The 22,854-nt window shown below is 65.9% G+C and overlaps 3 protein-coding genes and 1 long non-coding RNA gene across 12 annotated transcripts; 3 read left to right on the top strand and 1 right to left on the bottom strand.

The window, feature by feature from the left end:
- The first annotated feature begins 289 nt into the window (after window positions 1–289).
- Window positions 290–7,581, top strand: SLC25A22 (solute carrier family 25 member 22). Of its 6 annotated transcripts, none has more exons than XM_037039156.1 (10): window positions 290–331; window positions 3,174–3,326; window positions 3,426–3,551; window positions 3,749–3,804; window positions 4,611–4,701; window positions 5,246–5,364; window positions 5,462–5,636; window positions 5,725–5,879; window positions 5,974–6,049; window positions 6,120–7,581. In XM_037039156.1, exons 2-10 carry the CDS (start codon window positions 3,307–3,309, stop codon window positions 6,271–6,273), a joined length of 972 nt encoding a protein of 323 aa, XP_036895051.1. In that variant the 5' UTR covers window positions 290–331; window positions 3,174–3,306; the 3' UTR covers window positions 6,274–7,581. The 6 variants fall into 6 exon arrangements, with proteins under 6 accessions (XP_036895051.1, XP_036895052.1, XP_036895049.1 ...); XM_037039157.1 differs by lacking the exon at window positions 290–331 and adding an exon at window positions 379–428; XM_037039154.1 differs by lacking the exon at window positions 290–331 and adding an exon at window positions 2,117–2,213.
- A 289-nt stretch (window positions 7,582–7,870) lies between these two features.
- CEND1 (cell cycle exit and neuronal differentiation 1) lies at window positions 7,871–10,873 on the top strand. 2 transcript variants are annotated; one of them, XM_037039216.1, is made up of 2 exons: window positions 7,871–7,982; window positions 9,261–10,873. In XM_037039216.1, exon 2 carries the CDS (start codon window positions 9,354–9,356, stop codon window positions 9,798–9,800), a length of 447 nt encoding a protein of 148 aa, XP_036895111.1. In that variant the 5' UTR covers window positions 7,871–7,982; window positions 9,261–9,353; the 3' UTR covers window positions 9,801–10,873. The 2 variants fall into 2 exon arrangements, with proteins under 2 accessions (XP_036895111.1, XP_036895112.1); XM_037039217.1 differs by lacking the exon at window positions 7,871–7,982 and adding an exon at window positions 8,281–8,390.
- Window positions 10,874–13,394: 2,521 nt separating this feature from the next.
- Window positions 13,395–15,660, bottom strand: LOC118982213 (uncharacterized). 2 transcript variants are annotated; one of them, XR_005065499.1, is made up of 3 exons: window positions 14,645–15,660; window positions 14,191–14,322; window positions 13,395–13,662 (listed from the first exon to the last, which is right to left on the bottom strand). It is a non-coding gene; the product is annotated as an uncharacterized LOC118982213 (long non-coding RNA). The 2 variants fall into 2 exon arrangements; XR_005065498.1 differs by having other exon boundaries at window positions 14,210–14,322; window positions 14,645–15,651.
- Window positions 15,661–15,724: 64 nt separating this feature from the next.
- GATD1 (glutamine amidotransferase class 1 domain containing 1) lies at window positions 15,725–21,432 on the top strand. 2 transcript variants are annotated; one of them, XM_037039147.1, is made up of 8 exons: window positions 15,726–15,842; window positions 17,426–17,502; window positions 18,069–18,174; window positions 18,509–18,616; window positions 19,572–19,666; window positions 20,361–20,454; window positions 20,691–20,802; window positions 20,928–21,432. In XM_037039147.1, the coding sequence occupies exons 1-8, from the start codon at window positions 15,779–15,781 to the stop codon at window positions 20,932–20,934; spliced, it is 663 nt and encodes a 220-aa protein (XP_036895042.1). In that variant the 5' UTR covers window positions 15,726–15,778; the 3' UTR covers window positions 20,935–21,432. The 2 variants fall into 2 exon arrangements, with proteins under 2 accessions (XP_036895043.1, XP_036895042.1); XM_037039148.1 differs by lacking the exon at window positions 20,928–21,432 and having other exon boundaries at window positions 15,725–15,842; window positions 20,691–20,806.
- Window positions 21,433–22,854: the final 1,422 nt, after the last annotated feature.

Raw genomic sequence — 22,854 nt, 5'->3', positions numbered from 1 at the left:
CGAGCTCTGTGAGGCCTGATCGCCTCTCCCGTAGCACTCACTCCCTGGTCCACGCGCCGCCGGCCACCCACTGGCCAACGGGGCTCATCCTCCGGTCCCCGCCCACACAGGGGCACCAGGGGGTACCGAGGGGTGGGTCAGGGCGTGGCTAGCGCAGCTTGTGGCCCAGGCGGGAGCAGTGGCCGCGCCCGGCCGGGAGGGGGAGCCGGAGCCCGTGTGCTGCCGCAGACTTGGGGGGTGGAGCACGCGCGCGGCGGCGCGGACGCACTTTGGCAGCCCGGCGCGGCGTCAGGGAGGCGAGCGCGGCGGCAGCGGCGGCGGCGGCGGAGCGGTGAGTGCCCAGCGACCGCCCCCTTGCCCTGAGCGGATCCGGCTGCTGGGTGAGGGGCGCGGAAGACGCCCGGGGAGGTGACAGCTGCCCAAGCCAGGTGGTTCTGGTGGGCCCCCGGCAGGCGATGCTTGGATCCGCTGCCACCCGGGTGGGGGAGGCTGCTCTCGGCCCAGGTGGTGGCGGGCGCGCTCCCCACGCACACGTGTCCCCGTGGGGTGGTTGCTCCGCAGGGCCAAAGCTCTGGGCACGCAGGCCCAGTGGAGGGGGGGGTGGCACACGTGGGAATCTGCCGGACGTGTGTGGACACGTGCGAGGCTGGAGTCGCCATCGCCTGGCGAGGGACACAGCATGGCGGTCTGGGGCCGGTTCGGACCTGTCCAGCGGGACAGACGGTGAACCGCCCCCGGACCGGACGGGCGGAGCGCACAGTCCCAAAACTGCCTCAGGGGGGAGGGACAGGTGCAGATGTAAGGGGGACCGTCTGACCTTCTTGAGGGTCGGTGAGCTCAGGGCTTCACTTGTGGGAGATTTACTTCGGGGGTCTGGAAACAGAAGAATGGTCCGCAGCTTGCTTGCCGTCCTTTACCTGGTTGGGGAGACCGGTGGCCAGTCGCGTCGCCAGCCCTGGGCCTGGCTGGGGCTTCCATGGCAACGTGGGGTGCTGGGCAGGGCCCTCCACAGCTGCCTCATAAAGCATGAGCGGGAGGGAACCCCCAAATGCAGACCACAAAAGGGGGGTTCCCAGTGCATGGGAGCCCTCTCCAGTCGTCCAAGACAGAGCCCCGACCCCCACTCTCCCTGCCCACCCTGCAGCCTGAGACGCTGGACCCCTGTGCTGTCTTCTCAGGCCAGGGGTCTGCGGGCCTCTGGACATGCCTCTCCCCACCTTAGGTGGTCTCTCTGACTTCTGGGATCCCCATCACTGGGTGTCCTGGCCCCAGACCGGAGGTGGGGTCTGGGCTTGCCCAGGAGGGAGGGCTCACTGTGCCCCCAGCAAGCAGGGTGAGGCCTGGGAGCTGGGGTGCTTGACCCCTCACACCAGAGGGTCTGGGGCAGCAGAGAGCTGCCCATGGCCAGTCTGCCCCTGGGGGTGGGGGGGGGAGAGGACAGGGTGAAATTCAGAGGTCAGACTCTTCTTTCCGGGCTGGGGTGCAAGAAGCAGGTCACAGGGTCTTGGCCCTGAGTGTGTGTGATGGGGGTGGGGTGGGGTGGGGTACAGTTGGGGGCTTGGCAGGGCAGTGGACCCCGGGAGTACCTGTTCCCATGACCTCTGGACCTGAAGGTGAGCAGGCCTGTGCGTGGCAGCCAGTGGCCTCTGAGACCCAGTCACTCCTTCCCCGGCCTTTCCTCTGTTCCAGTGCCAGGTCTCCCCGAAATGCACCTCCCCAGCAGCACACAGGTCCCACAGACACTCATGGGCTCAGACGCCCTCCCCGTACCCACTCCCCAGCAGAGGCCCCGTCCTCGGGGAACCAGGACCCTAGCTGGAGCCAGCCTGCAAACTGCAGACAGGAGCCCACAGGGCATCCCAGGTCTCGGAGGCCAGGGGCTGGCATCCCCGAGGGCCGAGGGCCTGGCTGGGCTGGGTCAGCCCATGGCAGACCCTGCCTCCCAGAAGCTGTCACGCCCATTCTCACCCCAGCTGGGCTTGAGCTCCGGCAGCCGCAGGGAGCCCCAGCACTCGCCCGCCCGCCCTCCCTCCCTCCCTCCCTCGGTGAAAGAGAAAGTCCCTCCCCCAGCCCACCCTCCCCGCCCGGAGGCCAATCCGAGTGGCTGGCACATCCCTCAGCCACTAGATCTCCTCTGAGAGCCGGAGGCTGCGGTCTCGGAGGTTCAGAGAGAGGGTTCCGCGCCTCCGGTGAGCAGACGGCCCAAGCCTCCGGTGAGCAGAGGGGGCCAACCGGATGGGGCAGTTGAGCCGAGGCGGGGACAGTGTGGGGGCGGAGGTCGTGCTGGGTGGTCTGGGCCAGCCTGACCTGGGAGAGCTATGGTGAAGGTCGCCCGTGCCGAGAGGGACCCCGGGGTGAGCTAGCCAGAGAGTGGGTGGCAGCTCTGTGGGTGCAAGCCAGTGACAGGTGGACTCTGGGTGGCCCCCACAGCTCAGTATTTTTGGATGTGCCCCCATGATCGGCTCCTTGATCCCCTCCATGATCGGTTGGCTACGGCTTGTGAGCCCAGCCTCCAGGGAGAGGGGTCCCCTCTGCCTCCAGCCTAGAGCGGATGGTGGAGACGAACCACAGGGAGCCTTGGAGGGTGAGCTGGCCTCCTCCCAGCCGCCTCTGCCCTTCGCCCAACACACCCCTGGAACCTCCAGAGGTCGTGGTCGGTGGGGTCTTGTGTGTGTGTCTGGGAGTGCAATTCCTGGGACAGCTGCAGAGGGGGGTGGGGGCAGGTCCGAGTGGGGGTGAGCAGGGTGCTGTCCTGGGGAAGGGGTGTGCGGGGGTCCAGTGTGGAGGCCCCTTTGCTCGGGGATGGGCGGTCACTGCAGCCCAGTCCCGGATTGAGGTGACTGACCCAGCTGGCAGACTGTTCCTTTTCTGCCAGCCCCTGCCCCCCCACCCCCCACCTGGCCCTTTAAAGATGGCACTCTGCATGCACGTGAGCATGAGTGTGAGCAGGGTGCGGGGAGGACGCCGCCATGGGGGGCCCTCAAGGGGACTCCGCGTGGCCGGCACCTCCCCCACAGCCGCACCTCCGGGACAGGCTGATGCTCTGGCCTGGGTGGTGGGCAGGCACGTAGTGCCCCTCCCGAGACTTGGGGGGGCTTTGGGGGAGCCTGTTCCTCTACTGAGCCTGAATGGTCCACCCTCCCCCACTGATTCTAGTCCCCTCTTCCTTCCAGGACAGAAGGTGCTTTTGAAATTCCCGGCAGGTGGCGGACCACCCTCCCCACCCTGTCCCACCCTGTCCCACCCTCCCCTTCCACCTGCACCAGCCGGCCTCTGCTGCCCTCCGGCCTGGGTGCGCCCAGCTACATGGCTGACAAGCAGATCAGGTCAGACTGCGACCCTGCCCTGGCCTGGCCCCACCTGCCCTTGGCCCCTGCCCTGAAGCCGCGGAGTGCGAGGTGCTGACTCTGCCTCTGCCCACACAGTCTGCCAGCCAAGCTCATCAATGGCGGCATCGCGGGGCTGATCGGGGTCACCTGCGTGTTCCCCATTGACCTGGCCAAGACGAGGCTGCAGAACCAGCGGGATGGCCAGCGCGTGTACAGCAGCATGTGAGTGTGCCCGGCAGGGGATGCAGGGCACGTGGGGTGGGAGCGGGGCAGGCTCCGACCTCTGAGCGCTGCCCCTGTGCACCGCCCTTAGCAAGAGCCACTGAAGGAGGGAAGGCCTCGGGGCACCCCGGCCTGGGCGGGGGTGGGGCCCTTGCCCCCCTGGGATGGCCCCCACCTCACCCCGCCCGTGGCCACAGGTCCGACTGCCTCATCAAGACCATCCGCTCAGAGGGTTACTTCGGCATGTACCGAGGTGAGGCTCTGCACCGGGCAGGGCTGGCAGCGACTGCCATCAAAGAGGCTGGGGGGCAGGTGGGAAGGCGGGGCAGGTCCACAGGTGTGTGGACGTGTCAGTGTGGACGTGCCCCGTGGGAGCTGGCTGCCCCCCACAGGGGAGCCATCGGCCAGCCCAGGCCCGGGTGCTAGGGCGGGATCTCTGGGGAGGGGCGGTCCTCAGTGCCCCACCCTTCCTGGGCAGCCCTGGTCCCTCACTTGCCGCCCGTGCCCAGGGCGGCAGGACACTGGGCCCTTGCCACAGGGGTTGCAGCCCCTCCCCTGCCTTCTGGGACAGGCAGGCCCCCCCCCGCCCCCCATCTCTCTGGAAGTCTGGGAGGGGGTGGAGCGTGACGGGAAGCTGCTTAGATAGTCCCCAAGCCCGGATTTGCCCAGATGCTGAGCAGCCCTGATCCCTGCCTGCCAAGAGGGACTCGCCTCCCCCGTGCACCCCCACTCAGCCCACCCGGCTGGACACAGCCTTGTGCACTGGCGCCTCCTCACCCAGTGCCCCCACCGTTGTGAGTCCTTTCTGTCCCCCAGGGGAGGGCCCCTCTGGGGGCCCACCCCGGAGACCCACTCGGGGAGGGTGAGCAGAGTGCCTGGAGGCTGTGATGCCCCTGTCCTGGCCTGGGCCCCGCCCCACCTGGCACCAATGTGGGTGAGAGGGCAGGAGGCTGTGGCCAAGGATTGGCGGGGCAGAGCCATGCCCGCCAGGAAGCCAGTGCTGGCCGAGAGCCTCCCCCGCGCTGATCCTCCAGGCCCCTCCCGCCGCGTGCCCCACAGGAGCTGCCGTGAACCTGACCCTTGTCACGCCGGAGAAGGCCATCAAGCTGGCAGCCAACGACTTCTTCCGCTATCAGCTCTCCAAGGATGGGTGAGGGGTTTGGCCCTGGCAGCTTGTAGGGGGAGGGGTCTGTGCCTCCACACCAAGGGCAAAGGCTCTGCCCCCCATCACCTTGACCTTGCAGGACCTCCCTTTCCTGCTGCTGCTCCTCTTCCATCCTTGTCCTTGTGCTCTGTCCTTCCTGCACTGCCCCCCCCAACCCCTGGCCCTGGGAGCAGTGAGGCAGACGCTGACTCCAGGCACCCCCCCGCCCCCCCCCCGCCCCATCCTTGGCCCTGGGCCACCCCTCACAGGCTGGGGCTGGCGGCACCATAGGCAGGGCTGAAAGGGTAGCCCCTTGGGGCACTGGAGTCCCCGCGGCTCCTGTTTGTCTTTGCTGGAGTGCGGCCCTGCTGTCCCCCGCCCTGCTAGGCAGCCACCAGTCTGTTGGGCTCAGCACCCTGGCTGCGGGGCCTGGTGGGGCATCCAAGGCTGGAGGGTGCTGCGCCCCCCAGGGCCGCCTCTGCCTCCACTGCCCCCCCCCAGGCGCTCCCTGGGCAGCGGGGGCCTCTGACTCCCACGCCCTCTGCCGCAGGCAGAAGCTGACCCTGTTTAAGGAGATGCTGGCGGGCTGTGGGGCCGGCACCTGCCAGGTGATCGTGACCACGCCCATGGAGATGCTGAAGATCCAGCTTCAGGACGCGGGCCGCATCGGTGAGGGGGTAGGGGGCGGGTGGTGGCCTGACCCTGTCCCCTACCCCGACCTCAGACTCGGAGGGAGAGACAGCAGGCCTGTTCCCTTTCTCCCCAGCTGCCCAGAAAAAGCTACTGGCTGCCCAGGCTCAGTTCTCAACACAGGGTGGCGCCCAGCCCTCGGTGGAGGCCCCCGCCTCCCCCCGGCCCACAGCCACCCAGCTTACTCGTGACCTGCTCCGGACCCATGGCATTGCCGGCCTCTACAAGGGCCTGGGGGCCACCCTGCTCAGGTGGGGGGTCAGGAGGGCAGGAGGAGGGAGGAGGGTGGAAGGAGGCCCGCCCACCCACACCTCCCGGTCACCACCGCCCCCCCAACAGGGACGTCCCCTTCTCCATCGTCTACTTCCCCCTCTTCGCCAACCTGAACCAGCTGGGCCAGCCGGCCTCTGGGGAGAAGTCCCCCTTCTACGTGTCCTTCCTGGCAGGCTGTGTGGCCGGGAGTGCGGCCGCCGTGGCTGTCAACCCCTGCGATGGTCAGTGCACCGGCCAGATCCAGCTGGGTGTGGGGGCTTCGGGGTGGGGGTGGAGGTGTGCAGACCCCCACGCTGACCTCACGCCTCCCTGTAGTTGTGAAGACGCGGCTCCAGTCCCTGCAGCGCGGGGTCCACGAAGACACCTACTCGGGGTTCCTGGACTGCGCCAGGTGGGAGAGGCCCCTCGGAGGTGGGTGCTGGGGAGGCAGCGCCAGCTCTGACTCCCCCGCTTCTCCACAGGAAGATACTGCGGAACGAGGGCCCCTCGGCCTTCCTGAAGGGCGCCTACTGCCGCGCCCTGGTCATCGCCCCCCTGTTCGGCATCGCGCAGGTGGTCTACTTCCTGGGCATCGCGGAGACCCTGCTGGAGCTGCTGCAGCACCCCCAGCCCTGAGCCCGCACCGAGCAGGACCAGAGCGGGGCTGAGGCTGGGCCGGCTGTTCAGGGCCCAGCGGGAGGAGTCTCCCCTGCTCCTCCCACACGGATGGCGGAGGTGGAGGAGGGTGCAGGGCCCACCCACTCGGACCCAGGGGCCTGCCTGCACAACTGCTGGGATCAATGTATCATTTACCTGGAAAACAGAAATCTCGACATTCCTGGAGCCAGCCCGGCCCCAGCTTCAGCCTGGCCTGCACGCCCCAGGGACAGAGCCGGTCTCTGAGCTGGGGGCTCCCAGGTGTGGGCTGGGCAAGATGGGCCCTCCCCTCCAGGCTGCCGGCCTGTCCCCAGGCACAGCCCCTCGTCCACAAGGGGGACCCTGCACAAACCTATTTATTAACTTGCTGAGCACAAGTGGCTCTGTCCAGCCTCCGTCCATCCGTCCGTCCAGCCTCCCCGCTGCTGCTCCTCTTGCCTTGGCCCGCCTTGCAGGAGAGTCGTCGGGGTCTCCTGCCCCCCATCTTGAGCCAGGAATCCCAAGCTGACTCCCAGGGAACCCCCCCACCCCAGGCTGGGGGCCCAGAGCGTCTGCCTGTGCAAGTGGTGTGTGGAGCTGGTCGTCGTGGCCTTCAGCTGGCCTGACTCCTCTCATAGGGGGCCAGGGCTGCTGCCCTCCTTCCCATGTGGCCAGGCAGCCTGTGTGTGTGTGTGTGTGTGTGTGAGAGAGAGAGAGAGAGCGCCAGTGCACATGCGCACCCTAGGCTCCCCACTGACCCTGTCCAGAAATGTTTCTTCGGTCTGGCTCCTTTTCTGAGGCCCTGCACCCCAGGCCTGACATTAGTCAGGGGGAAGGACAAGCATCAAGACCCCTGTGGAGCCTGAGGCCACCTACTCTGCCTGCAGGGGGGCAGGGCCAGGAGCCGCCCCTTCAGGGCCCACCCCGCTCTCGGGCCTCTGCACAGAGCTCCTGCCCGCACTCCGCCCTCTGGATCGCCAGGCCCATCCGTGTGAACCGTGTGAACCGTGTGAACCGAGGCAGGCTCCAGCTGCCCTGCTGCCCCCCGCCACGTGATTGTGTTGGTGACTGGTCCTGATGTGTTGGTGCTGTGTCCCCGTCCCAGGCCTCCCCAAGGAGGCCCTTTCCCAGCGACACTACCTGGGGGCTAAGGCTTAGCCCCTAGCTCACGGTTGTCCCCATCACATCTGTACCCTGGAAGCTGCTGCTGCTGCTTACAGATTTATATTTTTTTCCTTTGGAGAAGTTTGAAGAAGTGACTTTTTGCGTCTTGTCGTGTAAGAAGAGAAATAAATATTCTAAGTAGAAGCCTGCTTTGTGAGACTCCCTTAAGAGCCTGGGGGGGGGGGGTGCCAGAGGGGAGCGCTGTGCCCACTGCCTGCACTGCAGAGATCTGGGGGGAACCACTCTGGACTCCCGCGCGTTCTGGGCGGGGCTGCGCAAGGGCAGCGGGAGACCCTTGCGGCCTGACCTAAACCATCCTAGGGGCTAAAATCGGAGCTGGAATCAGGTCCCAGACCGCCCTGCAGTCGGAGCGCATGCGCTGCAGGAGGGAGGGTGGAGCCTGCGCCTGTGCAGTCCCACCCCCACGGCCTGCGCAGAAGCACTGCATTGTGGGAAACTCCCGGACTTGCATCTGCAGCCACCGCCCGCTGCTGCGACCCGTGGAGAGCGCGCAGCGCGGAGCTGGGAGCCCCGGGAGCAGCAGCGTAAGGCAACCGGGGTTCCTTGGCCTGGGGCTGGGGCAGGATAGGGGCTCTGGGGCCCGCCGGGCACCGCTGCGGTTCCCTGCCTTGAAGGTCATCACTCTCGTGGGCACAGCAGCCCTGGGGTGGGGGAAGGAGCTGCCGGGTGACGTTGGTGCGAGCTAAAAATAACCGAGAGCAAGTGGGGGAAGCAGACCACCTGCCCTTTGCAAACCAGTCCCAGTTGCCGGGTGCCCCTCCTGAACAGCAGGGGGGCGCGGCTGAGGCTCTCTGGGAAGTGGAGCAGTAGCCAGGCCCTCGCTGGGATACCCCCATCGTGCTGTGACCTTCAGGCGACCTTCTGTGTGCTTAGTGTCCCTGGCCCGGGTGAGGAACCTGCGCAGCCACGGCCCCCTCTCTCTGGCACTGCAGGTGGGGTTTCCCCCCTCCCAGGGGAGAGGCGGACAGGCGGTGTCTAGGTCTGCAGGGAGGGCGGACTCCGGCCCAGGGTGGGTAGGAGCCCAGTCTGCCCTCCTTCACCCCACCCTGGACTTTAAGGATGGGGCCAGGCCTTCCCTACAGCCGGGACTCCCATCCTCTGCCCAGCCCAGAACCTGAGGCTGGCGGACAGGGCATGTGCCCACCCCAGCCTAACTCAGGGACCCTTCTGCCCATAGAGGCAGGTGCGGCCTCTGGCCCAGGAAGGGCACCCTGCCCTTGAGCTGGGGCAGGTGAGGCCAGTGCTGGGGGTGGGCGCCAGGGTAGACACCCTGCCGGGAAGCACAGGCCAGCCACTGCCCTCCTGGCTTCCAGCCTTCTGGGGAGACACCTCAGGTGTTTTACATTCAGGTCCTGGTGGCCTTGGGCCCAGGTTCCTGCCCTGCCCTGCCCCCCTCCACTTGGACACAGCCCCCTCTGGGGAGGATACGCAGTTGGCTCTGCCCAGGCCCACCCTGGCTATGGTCCATCTCCCCTGACCGAACGCCCTTCTCTGGGCTGGGCGGGCTCTCGTTCCCATCAGGGCCTCCCTACCTGGGGCCAGTGTGTCACGGGCACAGTGCAAGTGAAGGCAAGACCGTGTTGTAGACAAGGAAATGGTGGCCTCTGGTCGGTCTCATCCCCTTTCCCCTGCCCACGTGGAGCCCACGGCCCCTGCCTGTGTGGCTGGGGTTTCTCAGGCAGTGACTGCAGACCGGTGGAGGCTGGGCCCTGGAGGAGGGGAACTCAGCAGGAGGGCTGGGCAGTGTCTCTGTGGGGACCAGTGGGGGCTGGACAGGAGCCCCTCCCTCGGTCTCTCTCCAGGTCCATGTAACGCCCAGGGGTGAGTGTCCTGAGCTGCTGTGGTCCAGCCAGCACCCGCCCACACGCCCCACGAAGCCTGCTGGCACAGCCATCATGGAGTCGAGAGGGAAGTCAACCAGCAGCCCCAAGCCCGAAACCAAAGTGGTCCAGGCTGCTGCTGAGGTCAGAGGTCCCCCAGCTGCAGACGGGAAAGCCCCCTCGGCCAAGCCCGGGAAGAAGGAGGCCCAGGAGAAGCAGGAGCCACCGGCGGCCCCCACCCCACCACCTACCAAGAAGACCTCGGCCAAGGCAGACCCTGCCCTTCTCAACAACCACAGCAACCTGAAGCCAGCCCCTGTGGCCTCCGGCAGCCCCCATTCATCCCCAGAGCCCAAGGGCCCTGGAGATGGGGCTGAGGAGGACCAGGCCCCCAGTGGGGGCCCCGAGGGCCGTGGTCCCTGCCCCTTCGAGAACTTGACCCCCTTGCTGGTGGCTGGGGGCATGGCTGTGGCAGCCGCTGCCCTGATTCTAGGTGTGGTCTTCCTGGTCCGGAAAAAATGAGGGCTGGCACCCAGGCAGAGGCCCAGCCACACCCTGTACAGACCTTGTGCATGCAGATCCACTCACAGCTAGCTATCTGTCCTACGTGAGAAACATACATACCCACGCCCCACAGACGCGCAGAGGGAGAGACGGACAGCACCCTGGCCGTGGAAGTCCAGCCCCCTTGGCTGGCCCCCAGCGCACCCTGCCACCTGCCAGGCAGAAGCAGCTGGGGCTCCAGGGTCGCTGAGCAGCACAGGGCGGAGCTTCGACATCAGGCAGAGGGCTCAGGGCCGGGGTACCTGGGGGCAGTGGGCAGGCTGGACCCTGAGGGTGGCCCCCCCCCAACCACTGGTCACTTTGCCAGCCTGTCCTGAGGGGCCTCAGTGGTCCTGCGGGCTTCCTGGTAGCAGTTTTGTGACGAGCCCCCAGGGCAGGAGGGAACCCCGAGGCTGATGTGTCCAGGGTGGACTCTGCCCTGGGCCCAGCAGTTCAGGGACATTAAAGGGTGTGGCTGGTTCACTTTCCCCTCTCCTGCTCTTTGGGTGCAGCTGGGGGTGGGGAGTGGGGGTCTGTCTGGGTGGGCCTGCCAGGGACTGACCCGAGGCTTCCACGCCGCCTCCGCCTGCCCCCACCCGAGCCGGGCAGACAGACAGACCGCCAAGGACAGTCTCTGGAGGGGCTCCCTGGTCTACCTTCCAGCTTGTGCCTGAGGGAGGTCCGCAGGCTGGGGGCAGCTGACAGGCAGGTGTGGGGGAGGTGCGGGTGTGGATATCGAGGACCTGCCCTGCAGCTGTGTCTGCCTTGCCCCCAAAGAAGCCCCCAGACATCTCTCCTGCCTCACCCAGTGTCCTTTAAGTCCAACAAGCGTATAAATGCAATAATGGGTAGAGTAGAACCTCTTGGTGACTGTCACCCAGGTCCACTGCCTGCCATGCTGCAGTGGGACCAGAGCATCTGGTCCCCGAGTGGCCCTCGGCGTGGTGGCGGTGGGCGGGGTGGGATGCAGACGTGCCCTTGCTGGCCAGCCGGCCACGTGGACCCTGGGCCTGAGTGGAGGCCGAGTCAACAATAAACTCTCGTCTGAAGGCTGGGCTGGCGTCCTCACCTGCACACCCCCTGGTCCTCCCCTGCCACCTCCATGCCCTTGACCCTGGTGGCCTCTCCTCACTGCTCCACCCCAGGCAGCCACAGCCAGGCCTTTCTGCCGCCTGACCAAGATGGACACCCCCTCAGGCCCAGGCTGCTGGCCACAGTGCACAGGGCGGGGAGGGGGACCTCGTTCCTCAGGCTGGCCTCTCCCGCTGAGGCAGGGAAGGGGCCTCCACACCTCTCTCTTCAGCGAGCTCCCCGTCCCGGGGCGTGGGGCACAGAGGAGCTGCAGCCAGGGGTGGGGAGGTTTCCTCCTGTCACCCGCTGGGAGCTGTGGGCAGGCTGTCGGGGCCTGGGCTGGGGGAGCAAGACCGCCAGACCCCACAAGCTTTGCTGTGGGCTTTTCTTTTATTAAAAAAAGAGATTTACTTATTTTGGGAGAGAGGGGAAGGGAAGGAGAAAGAGGGAGAGAAACATCAGTGTGTGGTTGCCTCTCACCCCTTACTGGGGACCCACAACCCAGGCCTGTGCCCTGACTGGGAAGCAACTGACAACCCTTTGGTTTGCAGGCTGGCGCTCAGTCAACTCACTGAGCGGCCCCCGCCAGGCCTGCTGCCACGCCCCGAACCCTTCTCTGCCACGTGACTGGGGCACACCTTCCCCTTCAGAGCCCCCTTTCAGAGTGGCACACCCCGTCGGACCCAGACCAAGTCCTGAACATCCACAGCAGACCCAACCCCTCGCCCAGGCAGCCCCTGCAGTGGCCTCCCACCCACCACTGTGCCCACCTGCTCCTGCTACCCTGAGCCTCAGCCAAACCACGGTGCGGGCTGTCCTGCCTCCCCTCCTCCCAAGCCCCAGGGCTGTCACTCAGCCCAGCTGGAGTCACCTGCCATCACCTACAGTCCAGTTCCCTCTCCCATTATCTATTCCACAACCTCAAAAACCAAACAACCGACCGACAGCCCGACCCTTCTAGGAGACCTGGGAGGCGGGGTGCTGCCCGTCCAAAGAGCACTGTGACTTCCCACCCACGAGGCCACCTCCTCCTCCTTCCCGACCCTGTGAACATGTGCTGAGGCTGTCGCAGATCCTTTGCGACTTCGGGCACAACCACAGCAGCCACCAGAGTCCCTGGAATGGCCTTTGTGCCCTGTGTCTTCTGTGTGTGGGTGTCGTGCACACGCTGAAAACTTTCTATACGTTGATTTTAGAGAGAGGGAGGGAGGAGAGAGGCATCGATTTGCTTCATTCAAACACCCATTGTTCACTCCTTGTAGGGACTGGAACCTACAACCTCAGCGCATCGGGACGGCGCTCCAACCAACTGAGCCACCCGGCCAGGGCCACATGCTCTTTAATTTAGCCTTTTAAACACACAGCTCAGCGGCACTGCATGCCTTCATACGATTGTGCAGCCACCACCGCTGCTGCCATTTCCAGAGCTCTCCTCGTTCTGCCAAACTGAAACTGTGCCTCCAAATACCCCCCCTCCCCCCCCTCACCGTCCTCTCTGTCTGTACATCTGACTCTTCCAGGGGCCTCACAGGTGGGAGCCTGGCCTCACACAGTATAACGAGCCCAGGTCTTCTCCACGTGGGAGCAGGTCTCGGGAGTGCCTACCTCTTTAGGGCTGAATGCTGCTTCGCTGTGTGTGGGGACCACACTTTGTGCCTGTCCTCCGTCTGTGGACACGGGGCTGCTCCCACCTCTGTGCCGCGGTGCCTTGCATCGCGGTGGGCGAGACACGTGTCTCAGGTGCACACCTGGACATGGGGCCGAGGGCCCTGCGCTGTGCCTGACCTGGCTGCCTGCCTGGAGCCCAGGGGTCAGCCCTGGGGACACCGCATGAGACGAAGGACGTGGGGTCTTGCCAGTCTGCGTGGGGACGGCCGTCCTCTCGGTTTCCTCCTTTGCACCGACCAGGCTCCTCTTCCCAGGGGTCTGGGACACCTGGGGTTTGCCTCCTGCTTCTCCCTGCTGGTGCTGTCTGCCCCTTCTCCTTGGAAGGGGTGGCTGCTCTAACTCACGGGCAGCACTTCCCCGCAGGCCGTGTGCATGAAGCTGCTGCGGCACCGGAGATGCCTCCTCTCCCGGCCGGCTCGCCCTGCCCTCCGCCCTCACTGCGGGAGCTCTGAGTCTGTCCTGCGCCACTGTGTTCCTTGGACCGTGGAGCTCCCCGAGGCTTGGCTGGCTGTTCCCGTTGAGTACTCTCATCACAGGCTCACGTCTGGGCCTGCAATCCATCTGGACGCCAGGTTGTGTGTGTGGAGATCAGTTATTCCCCTTCCACAGGCAGGTCGGCTGGTCCGGCCTCGGGAAAGTGGATGATCCCAAGGCCACATTGTGTTGTGCCTGTGGCTTTGTCCTATACACTCAGGTCCTGGCATCTCCTCGTGGGCACGGTTGAATCAGTGAGCCGAGGCCCTGGCCCTGATGCTCAGCCTGTGTCACCGACTCCCTCAACTTCAGAAATGGGGGGCCTGTCTGACATGAAAAACTCTCAAGGGCCCCCAAGTTTCTTTTAAATTATTTTTACTACAGAACAACTTTAAAGTTATAAAGAAAACAACAGACACAAAAAGGTTCAGGGTATAAAAACTGCATGCAGTAAATGAGGACAGGCTAACGAGGACCCCAAGCGCAGACCTGCTCACCCCCACCAGGGCTCCGTGTGGGCTCCCGGAGACCTCTGCTCTTGGCCTTCGCATTCTGAGCACTGGTGCCTTAGGTCCCTGTCCCCACGTTGCTGTCATGTCACGGGTGGGCTCTGAAGGGCATGGGCATCCTGTTCAGGGGTGAAGAGGGTGCATTTGTGGGGGCCACTTTGTCTTCCTTTCTAGCACCCTTGTCCCCAACAGTGTGCAACTCCTCTGGGGACCCCACACTGGAGTGCACTCATCACGTCTGGGGGACCCCACCCTTCCCCAGATACAGGCACGGGCTGGTGGTGCTTCAGAACCTCTCTGCCCCAGGGGCAGAGGTGGCGGGCGACTCACTGCACCAGACGCTCACCCTGGCTGCCAGGCCAGGCCTCTGACTCCCAGGTCTCCAGCTGCCCCCACCCAACGCGCTCCCCAATCTCACACCTGGTCCCAGGGCTGGGCAGATGGAGGCTCCCTGCATCCCAGTGACGGGTCATGGTGCCCTTGGACACCTCAGTCTGGCGTCTGGCCAGGTGTGTTCAGGAAAGGGCGGCATCTCCAGGGAAGCAGTGACTGACACTGGAGGTCCAGTGGCACTGACTGCCACAAGGGGCTGCACCGTCACAGGCTTGCCCACCCAGGGAGCTGGTGGCACCCTCACACACACTGACCGGGGTGGAGGCCATGTACACACGGGTGACGCCCACACAGGAGACCTGGACTGCGGCGAGACCCCAGGTGCAGGTGCACACGCTGGCCTCGCCACAGGTACTGCTGGCCTGGCTTCCTCCGCCATCCCCTTCCTTGGAGACAGAGAAAGGACTTAATGAGTCCCCATGAGGGAGGAGGCAGGCTTCTAGAGGCCCCAGCAGGAGGATCGCACCTGCGGCTCAGCCAGCCAGCTCTAGGGACACCCCAGGGGGGCGTGGGTGGGGCTGGGCCAGTAGGGGCACCCTGGAGTCCCCGTCCAGCTCCTGGGTCGCACACCCATGGCCTCGCATGGTGGGAGGTGGGGAGTGGGTCCCTCCCTAGATCCAGGAAGCTCTCCATTGGCTAGGCCCAGTCTGTGGTCTGACCGCAGGCCTCCTGGTCTCCACCCACCCAACACAGGCACCAGCTTCCCACCTGTCCCTATGCCGGTGCCCTGCCGATGCCCAGAGTCCCCAGCTGCTGTTTCACCCGGTGTGGGAGGGTCCCGCAGTAGGTGACGGCAAGGTGCTCCTGTGTTGAGGGGGGGTGGGGGTGGTCAGGGCCCCAGGAAGCGTGGGGCTGAACTGGGCAGAGGGCAGAGCCAGGGCTGGGGAGGCGGGGGCACCCGTGGGAGGTGCCACAGCCTAGACTCGTCCGCCCCCTTAGGTAGTAGCGCCCGCCCACGACAGAAGTTTCCTGTCAGCAGAGGCTGGCGGGACCTCAGGAAGCCTTACTGCTGCCCCTACACACTGACAGCAGCGGGGGCCTCCCTTCCCTCCAGTCCAGGCTTCAGGAGCGCCGGCCGCCCCTGCGACAGCCTGTGATGAAACCGCTTCCGATGCGGCCCCACAGCCCGGTCGACCTTCCTGACCTAACTCGGCAACCCCTGTCTCTGGAAGGGACACCCCCTCTTCCAGGGGCTCCGCGGGACCCCCGTGAGCCTGGATAGCCTGTCTCCCCTCAGCCGCCTGCCCCCCCCTCCGGGGACACCCGCACAACCCCTGGCCTGGAGCCCCAAGTCTCAGCGGGCTCCTCCCCCATCAGACGTGCTGCCTGCAGGGCCTCTCCTCTCACGCCTGGAAGGCACTGGGATTTCCTTCCGTGAACCCACGGCGCAGCCCCCACCCCAGGAGCCCCACGGGGTCGGCGCCGTCTCCGCCTCCCGGGGCGGCTCCGGGGCTCGCGGGTTCAATTGCTGAGTCCACAGGGAGGGGTCCTCGTCCACGGCACAGGCGTTTTCTCTCCGGGTTCACCTCCCCCGGCGCCCGCAGGAAGCGCCCGTTGCCTGAGAGAGGACGAGAGAAGAGGCAGGAATTGTTGCCAAACGCAACCAGGGGCGGGCGGGGAACGGCCCACAGGGCGCTCCTGCAGCCCCGAGGGCCAGCTCACAGGTGCCCCGGTGCTTCCGCCGGGGGCGCCGGGGACCCTGCAGGGCGGGGCGGCAGGACTGCGCCTGCGCCCGCCGCGCTCCAGGCCCCGCCCCCGGCCTCCGCGGCACGTGACCGGCGTTTTCCCCCGTCAGGCGCGCGCGCGCGCGCGCGTACATTTATCCCGACTGCGGTAGAGCCCATGGCGTCCGAGCGTCTCCCCAGCAGGCCTGCCTGCCTCCTCGTGGCCAGCGGCGCCGCGGAGGGTGAGAGTCGCGCGGAGGGGCCCCGGCGCAGAGAGTGGGGCAAACACCCCGGAGTCGGGGGTCGCTCTCTAAGGGACAGGGGAGGCCGGGGCGCGGTGAGGGGCAATGGATGTCCCCAGGACATGGGGGCTTCGAAAGGCGGGGGGTCAGATAGCCTTGGCGCTGGCACACACCGAGGAGGACGAGGGATTGGAGAGGGGCCGTTTTGGGGGGCGGGGAGCCTCGGCCCTGCCAAGTGGCAAAGGGGCCGGCAGAGGCGGACGTGAGGGTCACGGGGTCAGGTCTTACCAGCGCCGGCTCGTGTTTCGGGGCCTGTGGGTGCAGAGACGTTGTGAGCAGAGGGCACCTGGTGCTGTTCTGAACACTTCCAGGTGCTTACCCGGTCCCGGAGGGAAGTGATGAGCCGTAGGTCATATGGGGGCAGGTGGGGGACCAGGGCTGGGACCTGGGGTGTCTGGAGCCTGGTCTGCTCGATTTCTTTACTTGCTTAAATGGGATCGGGAGACAGGACTGCAGGTCCTGGGGTCACGGTGTGCTGAGCCCAGGGGTCCCCCTAGGGGCCCTGAGGGGTATGTGCCCAGAAAGAGGGCAGGAGGGGCCAGCCGGGGTCAACCCACACCCCCACCCTCACCCCCATGGGGCGTTCAGGGGCAGGCGGAGCCATTGAGAGTGGGGTTCAGTCCTGGGGAGACAGGTTGGTGGTTACCTCCAAAGGCGGCTGGTTAGAGCGGGGGCGATAAGGGGATCGCACTGGCCTGGCTGTGCCAGGAGCAGGGGGTGTGGAGGACGTGGGGAGGGCGCAACTCTGGAAAGACCCCTTGGCTCTGTGGGCAAGACCAGTGGGCCCTGCACAGTCCCTTCTGGGAGCCCTGGGATGAAGTAGGTGGGAGGCTGGGGTGCAGGAGCAGGGTTCGGAGGAACTGGGAAGGCAGCATCCCAAAAGGTCGAGGGTGATTTAGGAAGGCTGTTTTGCTCCATATGTGAACTTCTTACAAAGAACACATGTTGATTCGGAAGTGCGGATAAAAAGAAATGAGGTTTAGGGGTTGGTCTCAGGTTAAGCATGGAGGAGGAAGGGTGTGGATCAAGCCTCTTTAGAAGTGGCCATCCCTGGTGGGCACGCAGCCCTTAGCAGCTGCCCATCCCGACTGGGCGTGGTGGGAGAGGGCAGGGAGCCCTCGTGAGGAAGGGGCTAAGACAGTGTCCTGGCCCCTGGGGAGGGGGTGTGCACCCCGCTTCCTGTGACAGGAGCCATGACCTCCGTGGACGGGAGCTGTGCTCCCTGCTGTCCTCCCAGCCAAGCACGATGGGAGTGGTACTGTCACCCTTCCCTGGCCTGACACGGGAGCTCAGTCTCTGCTGGTTAGTGAGCAGCTGAGCCGAGTGTGAGGGAACCACACACTGGGTCTGCCTTCCTGAACGGCCTCCAGGGGCAGGCCGGGGAGAGAGCTTCTGGGGGATGAGGGTTGGCAGGGCCCTGGGGTGGGTGGGGAGGGGCCTAGAGACACCCTGGGGGGTCTGGGCAGCCTCTTGGGCGAGAGGGGCTGTCTGGACCGGTGCTCACCCTCAGCTGCCTCTTGCAGGAGTGTCAGCCCAGTCCTTCCATCACTGCTTCACACTGGCCAGCGCCGCCTTCAACCTGCAGGTGGCCACCCCTGGGGTGAGTCCCGCCACAGCCCCCTACCTGTCTTTCTGGGGCGAGGCAGGAGCAGGTTGTTGCTCCTGGACAAGTGGTAAGCCCACTGCTGCCGTGATCCCAGGGGACTGGACTGCACTGAGGGGCCAGGGCCCCACCAGCATTGTCAAACGCGGGGTCCAGCAGTGGCCAGGGAGACCTGGTCAGCATGGGTCGGTGTCTGCACCGGAGAGCAAGGGAGGCGCAGGCTCTGCCGGGAGGGTGTGCAGCCCTGTGATGGCATGGGGCCTGGGATCATGGCAGCGAGGTCACGTTTGTCATTTTGCTCGTTTCCAGTGTCACCCCTGGGGTGGATGGGGCAGTTGCTCCTTCCTGCTCTATGGGCAGGGGACTGCAGACCGGCAAGGGGCAGGTGGGCTTGAGACGGGTGGAGCTCAGGGTGTGTTGAGCCCTAGTGAGGGGGCTGGGCTGTTGGGTACCTTTGTCCCTGAGGGGCTGCCGTCCATCCCCATCCCCCATCAGAGTTCCTGAGCATCCCTGTTAGCTAGCAGGGGATGTCCTGGCTGACCTTTGGCCTTGGGGCTCGGCAGGGGAAGACCATGGATTTTGTGGATGTGAACGAGAACAGTGCGCGTTGGGTGCGGGACTTCCGCCTCAAGGCCTACGCCAGTCCTGCCAAGCTTGAGTCCATCGACGGTGAGGGCCCAAGACCTTGGAGGGTCGGGTGTGTGGGGTTTCAGGTGGGTTTGTGGTCCCCAGAGCTCCCTCCCTCTGCTCCTGGAGCTCTCTGGGGCTTGCTGACAAGCACTGTGGCAGCCATGGCCACCTTCTGTCCTGTCTCCTGGGCCCAGAGCCCTCCCCCAGCCCCCCCCCCCCCACTCCATCTCGGAGGATAAGTGGTAGGCGCTTGGAGGTGCAGGGGGCAGGATGGTGCATGGGCTTTGGGGACCTTGGCTGGGTTAGGGAAAGTGACAAAGGGGGGCACCTGGTGGCAGGAGCAGAGGACTGACTGGCCTGTGTTCCCCCCCAGGTGCCCGGTACCATGCCCTCCTGATCCCCAGCTGTCCAGGGGCCCTGGCCGACCTGGCCAGTAGCGGGTCGCTGGCCCGCATCCTGCAGCACTTTCGCTCCGAGAGCAGTAGGTGGCCTCTGGGCCTGGGAATGGGTGGGAGGGTATTGTGCCCACAGGACTGGGCTGCAGGAGATGCCTGCCTTGCGGGGTGGGCGGCGGCAGTCCTGGGGTGCAGGGTTCGGGTCCTACAGGGGAAATGTCGGTCACTGCGGGTGTAAAGAGTTTCGGCCATCTGACCTGAGAGGGGACAAGTTTGCTCAGCTGTTGCACACGTGAGGGTGGGGCACCCACCCTGTCCTTTGGTTGGCACCCCTGTGGGCCCTCTGCCTGGCCCCCTCGGTCCTTCCGAGGAAGTGGGCAGGGTGTTTGCTCTCTTCCTGGTGGGGAAGTGTAGTGTCCAGGCTCGGGGCCACAGCCAGTGGGGGCTGGGAGAAAGGCTGCTCTGTGGGGCTCTGGCCTGACACCCCGGCCAGCCCCTGGCTCTGATGAGCGTGTCTGCTGGGTGGGGCGGGACGCTCGTTGGGCACCAGCGGACAAAAACCCAGGCTCCACACAGCGTTCTTTGTCGGGGAGAAATGGCCTCTGTCCCAGCAGTTCCAGGACAGGCAGCCGTTGTTCCCAGGCACCTCGGCCGTGGGAACGTACTTGTGCCAGGCAGCCTTCTGGGTGGGAGGCTCGGAGCCAAGGCGGGCGTGGGGGGCGCTGCCCCTCGGGGCCTGGAGGGGCCGACTCCCCCTGCAGCCAGGAGAAGGGACGTTTCCAGGTGGGCTGCCACTGACCGCGGGGACCGCTGTGAGCGCTGTGCCTCCAGGCATTTGCTGTTGGAGGTGGAATGGGGCCTGGAGTAGCACAGGCTGTCCTGGGGGCAGTGGGGGCAGAGTGTTCCTGGTGGAGGGGGGACCTCCTGACTCCTCGCTGGGCCGGTGTCTGAGCAGTGCCTTTGGAGGCAGGGGGTGGGGGGAGGGGTCGGGGCCAGGCTGGCGCCTTGGACCTCAGCCCCTGCCCCGTCTGCTGCTTTCAGAGCCCATCTGTGCGGTCGGCCACGGTGTCGCCGCCCTGTGCTGCGCCACCAATGAGGACAGGTCCTGGGTGTTCCAAGGCTACAGCGTGACAGGGGTGAGTGCCTCACGGGGTTCCAGGTGGCAGTTGGACCTGACAGCACCAGCATGTCAGGGACCCTGTGGGACTACAGCCACCACTGGCAAGGGTGACAGTTGTCCAGATGGCACCCGGTTGGCATTCCAGGTTGGCCGTCCCCTTCCTCCCCTCCCCCCCTCCCCGCTGATGTCCGGGGAGGCCCATTCAGCTGTGGGTGAGCACAGAGATGGCCTGCAGGGTCCCTGCAGCCTGGGCTGGCTGAGTTGCCTGTGGACATGGGGAAGCGCAGGGTCGGGTCCAGCCTGCGTTTGTACCTGACAGGGACTCAGGCCTCCGTTTGGGTGCTAGGTGGATGGGCAGCCAGGACCGATTCTGCAGTCACGGGCTGGGAGCCTCAGCGGGTAGGGGCAGGCCCCCATGAGGACTGCAGAATGGAGCGTGGGCAGCCCCTCAGAGCTCCTGCGGCCATGACCCCCACCCCATACGCCACATGGCTCTGTGTCCCGCCCCCAGCCCTTCCACTCACGGGGGGGGGGGTGTTAATTCATTCTGGTCTCCCATGTGCCTCGATGCTGTGTGCCAGGGGTGACAGCCTCGTGCCCCCCCCCCACGGGCTTGTCACCCTGGAAGCCCCATGGGGCACGCACTGTCCCCCCGCTGCCCCTTGCCCTGGTTGGGTCTGCTTGACTCGAGGCGGCACCCCTCTCTGCAGCCCTCCGTGTACGAGCTCGTCAGGGCCCCAGGCTTCGCCCGCCTGTCTCTGGTCGTGGAGGACTTTGTGAAGGACGCAGGCGCCAGCTTCAGTGGTGAGCTGGGTGGGTGTGGGCAGGGGCCGGCAGGGGCCGCACCAGCTGGGCCACCCTCCTGGAGTCAAGTGCTCCGCAGACCTCGGTGGCCAGCCGCTCTGAAACCCCGGCAGGCTGGCCTCCCTGCTGACCACAGGGCCTCAGGGGGCTCACAGCCCCAACAGTGCGGGTGGGAGTCTGGGGCCACATCTGCACGTGGCCTTGCCTGAGGCCTGTGCCCTCCGGGTCTCCCGCAGCCAGTGAGCCTGATGCAGTGCACGTCGTGCTGGACCGCCACCTTGTCACGGGCCAGAACACGCAGTCCACGGTCCCTGCCGTGCAGAACCTGCTGTTTCTCTGTGGCAGCCGGTGAGGGGCCGCGGGCCGTGGTGGGAGTGGGTGGGCCCCTGGCTGTGACTGGCCCTTTCGCCCGCCATGTTCCCTGTGCCGTATGGTGCTGGTGCCTGAGCCCTGACCTGGCCTTTCTCCCGCAGGAAGTGACGTGCAGGTGCCCACGGAGCCACCACCTCCAGGCGGTTCAGGTGTCCCCAGAGGCAGCTAGATGCCTCCGGCCCGCAGGGACCCTGCCTCCACGCTCACCCAAGGGACTCTGTACTCCAGTCAGGCGTGTCGGGGCTGTGGAGGCCTCCAGGGGTCAGCCCAAGGGGTGTCAGTCCAGGCCAGCTGGGGCCTGGACTCCATGTGGTCAGGCCCCGGAGGGCCAGGGCCTCCTAAGGTAGTCACAGCCCCCCTGCTCTCCCCGGGCTGGCAGTGAGTGTGTCTCCCTTTGCCTCCTCACCCAGGTGGGGCAGGGACAGGTGGGACACCAGCAGCTGTTCCTGGGTGGTGGGGGCCCTGCCCCGCTGGCTCCTGCCCCCAGCCCTGTGTGTGCTGTGGGCTGTGTGAGGAGGGGCCAGCTGGCTGGAACTGGCTCAGCACTTTTGACTTGGGTCAAAGGTGAAGGGAAATGAATCTTGTGGTCACAGCTCCTGGCCCCCAGACCTGCCCTGATCTGAGTGCTTGTGTGTGGTTTTGGACTGTGGCAGTGGCCCCAAGTGGGGCCTGGGCACCGCGCTCTGGACATCGGGAGAGATGCTGCCCACTTCCCAGCACCCCACAGGCTCTGGCGACAGCACTCTGCACGCCCCAAGGGCTCGGGCTGGACACCACGGGCCGGGGCTGTGCCTGGAGAGGGGCCACTCGGGGCCTGGACAGGCCTTCACCGAAGCTGCCCGCTGGCTGTCTCCCAGCACAGCCTGACCGTCTGACCACCTACCGCGGGTCCCTCCCCCCAGGGGACCTGGCTGGGCCGGCCACCCCCACACATACACTGCCGGCCTGCTGGGTCTGCTGCATTCGGCGCCTCTGGGCTCAACTGCCACCCAGCGTCCCCTAGGCAAGCAGATCTGGCACCTGACCCATCAGCCTGCTGGACCCCCACGTAGTGAGGGCTCTTTGCACGAACACCTACAAAACCGCCTCAGGGCGTTGTCTGTGACCCACAGAGTCGGTGACACCTGCTGAAGTCTGATGGGCCACGTCTACTCCAAGCTCAGGGCTCCGGGGCAGGCTGAGGGGGCAGAGGAGAGAGTTCCCCACATGCCTGGCGGCATTGGGAACAGACCCCCCAAATCTACCCTATAGAAACAGTGCAGGCGCACCCCAGCAGCGTTCTTGGGAGTGAATGAACCCAAGCTGTAGCTCTGTGAACAGAGTGGGGGGGGGGGCACATGGACACGGTGTCTCCCTTACCAGGTGTTGGGGGCGGGTCTCCCAAAGCCGGTGCTGTAACTGTCCTGTCAGACCCATGCGCAGACCTGTGGGGGCTGGGAGGTGCCCAGCAGAGGTGGGGCTGGCAGCCTCCTTAGCGTCCTGGCAGGGCTGAGCCAGGTGGGTACCGAAGGTGGCCCAGCCCACAGTGGAGCCTGGGGTCGCTGTGGGGAGGAGGAGCCCAGACCGGCTCCAGAAGAAAAAGCTGCCCCAGGGCAGGGAGGGCCCAGGGTTCTCTGCTGACCCTCACGTGTGCCCAGGCATCTCAGCAGGTCATTCCCTGGCACCTGCTTCTGCCCACAGACTGGGAAGGGCTTGCCCAGACTCCCAAACCAGGAAGCAGGGCATGTCACCCCACCCGCACCCCAGAGTACCCTTGTACATCTGGTGCTGTCGCCTGCCCTGTACCCTGGGGGTGGGGATGGAGAGCCGCCTGTGCGCTCACCCAGCACCGCCCAGCCCTTCCCAGTGTAGCACTGGTGTAAAGTCTAAAGGAAGCTGCCCTTGCTTCAAGGTTCAGGGGCCCGTGCTGCCGTGCTGCTTCCACGAGGTGGCGCTAGGGGCCTAGCCAGGAACCCGGTAGAAAAGCAGCGGGCCCCCAACAGCCTGTCCCAGTGGTCAGGCAGCACATGCCAAAAGCGTGGGGTTGGC

This window comes from Sturnira hondurensis, unplaced genomic scaffold (genome assembly GCF_014824575.4).
Source record: "Sturnira hondurensis isolate 20B ecotype Veracruz unplaced genomic scaffold, ASM1482457v3 Scaffold0025325, whole genome shotgun sequence".
Taxonomy (NCBI): Eukaryota; Metazoa; Chordata; class Mammalia; order Chiroptera; family Phyllostomidae; genus Sturnira; species Sturnira hondurensis.
The sequence above is the reverse complement of the archived record's forward strand: the minus strand, read 5'-3'. Positions and strand labels throughout refer to the sequence as shown.

Coding starts and splice junctions, on each gene's coding strand:
- SLC25A22 (XM_037039156.1), top strand. CDS start 3,307: ATGGCTGACAAGCAGATCAG. Junction 5,637..5,724: donor CTGGGGGCCACCCTGCTCAG/GTGGGGGGTCAG, acceptor CCCCCCCAACAG/GGACGTCCCCTTCTCCATCG. Junction 5,880..5,973: donor GGCTGTCAACCCCTGCGATG/GTCAGTGCACCG, acceptor GCCTCCCTGTAG/TTGTGAAGACGCGGCTCCAG.
- CEND1 (XM_037039216.1), top strand. CDS start 9,354: ATGGAGTCGAGAGGGAAGTCAACCAGCAGCCCCAAGCCCGAAACCAAA.
- GATD1 (XM_037039147.1), top strand. CDS start 15,779: ATGGCGTCCGAGCGTCTCCCCAGCAGGCCTGCCTGCCTCCTCGTGGCC. Junction 18,175..18,508: donor CAAGCTTGAGTCCATCGACG/GTGAGGGCCCAA, acceptor GTTCCCCCCCAG/GTGCCCGGTACCATGCCCTC. Junction 19,667..20,360: donor AAGGCTACAGCGTGACAGGG/GTGAGTGCCTCA, acceptor CCCTCTCTGCAG/CCCTCCGTGTACGAGCTCGT.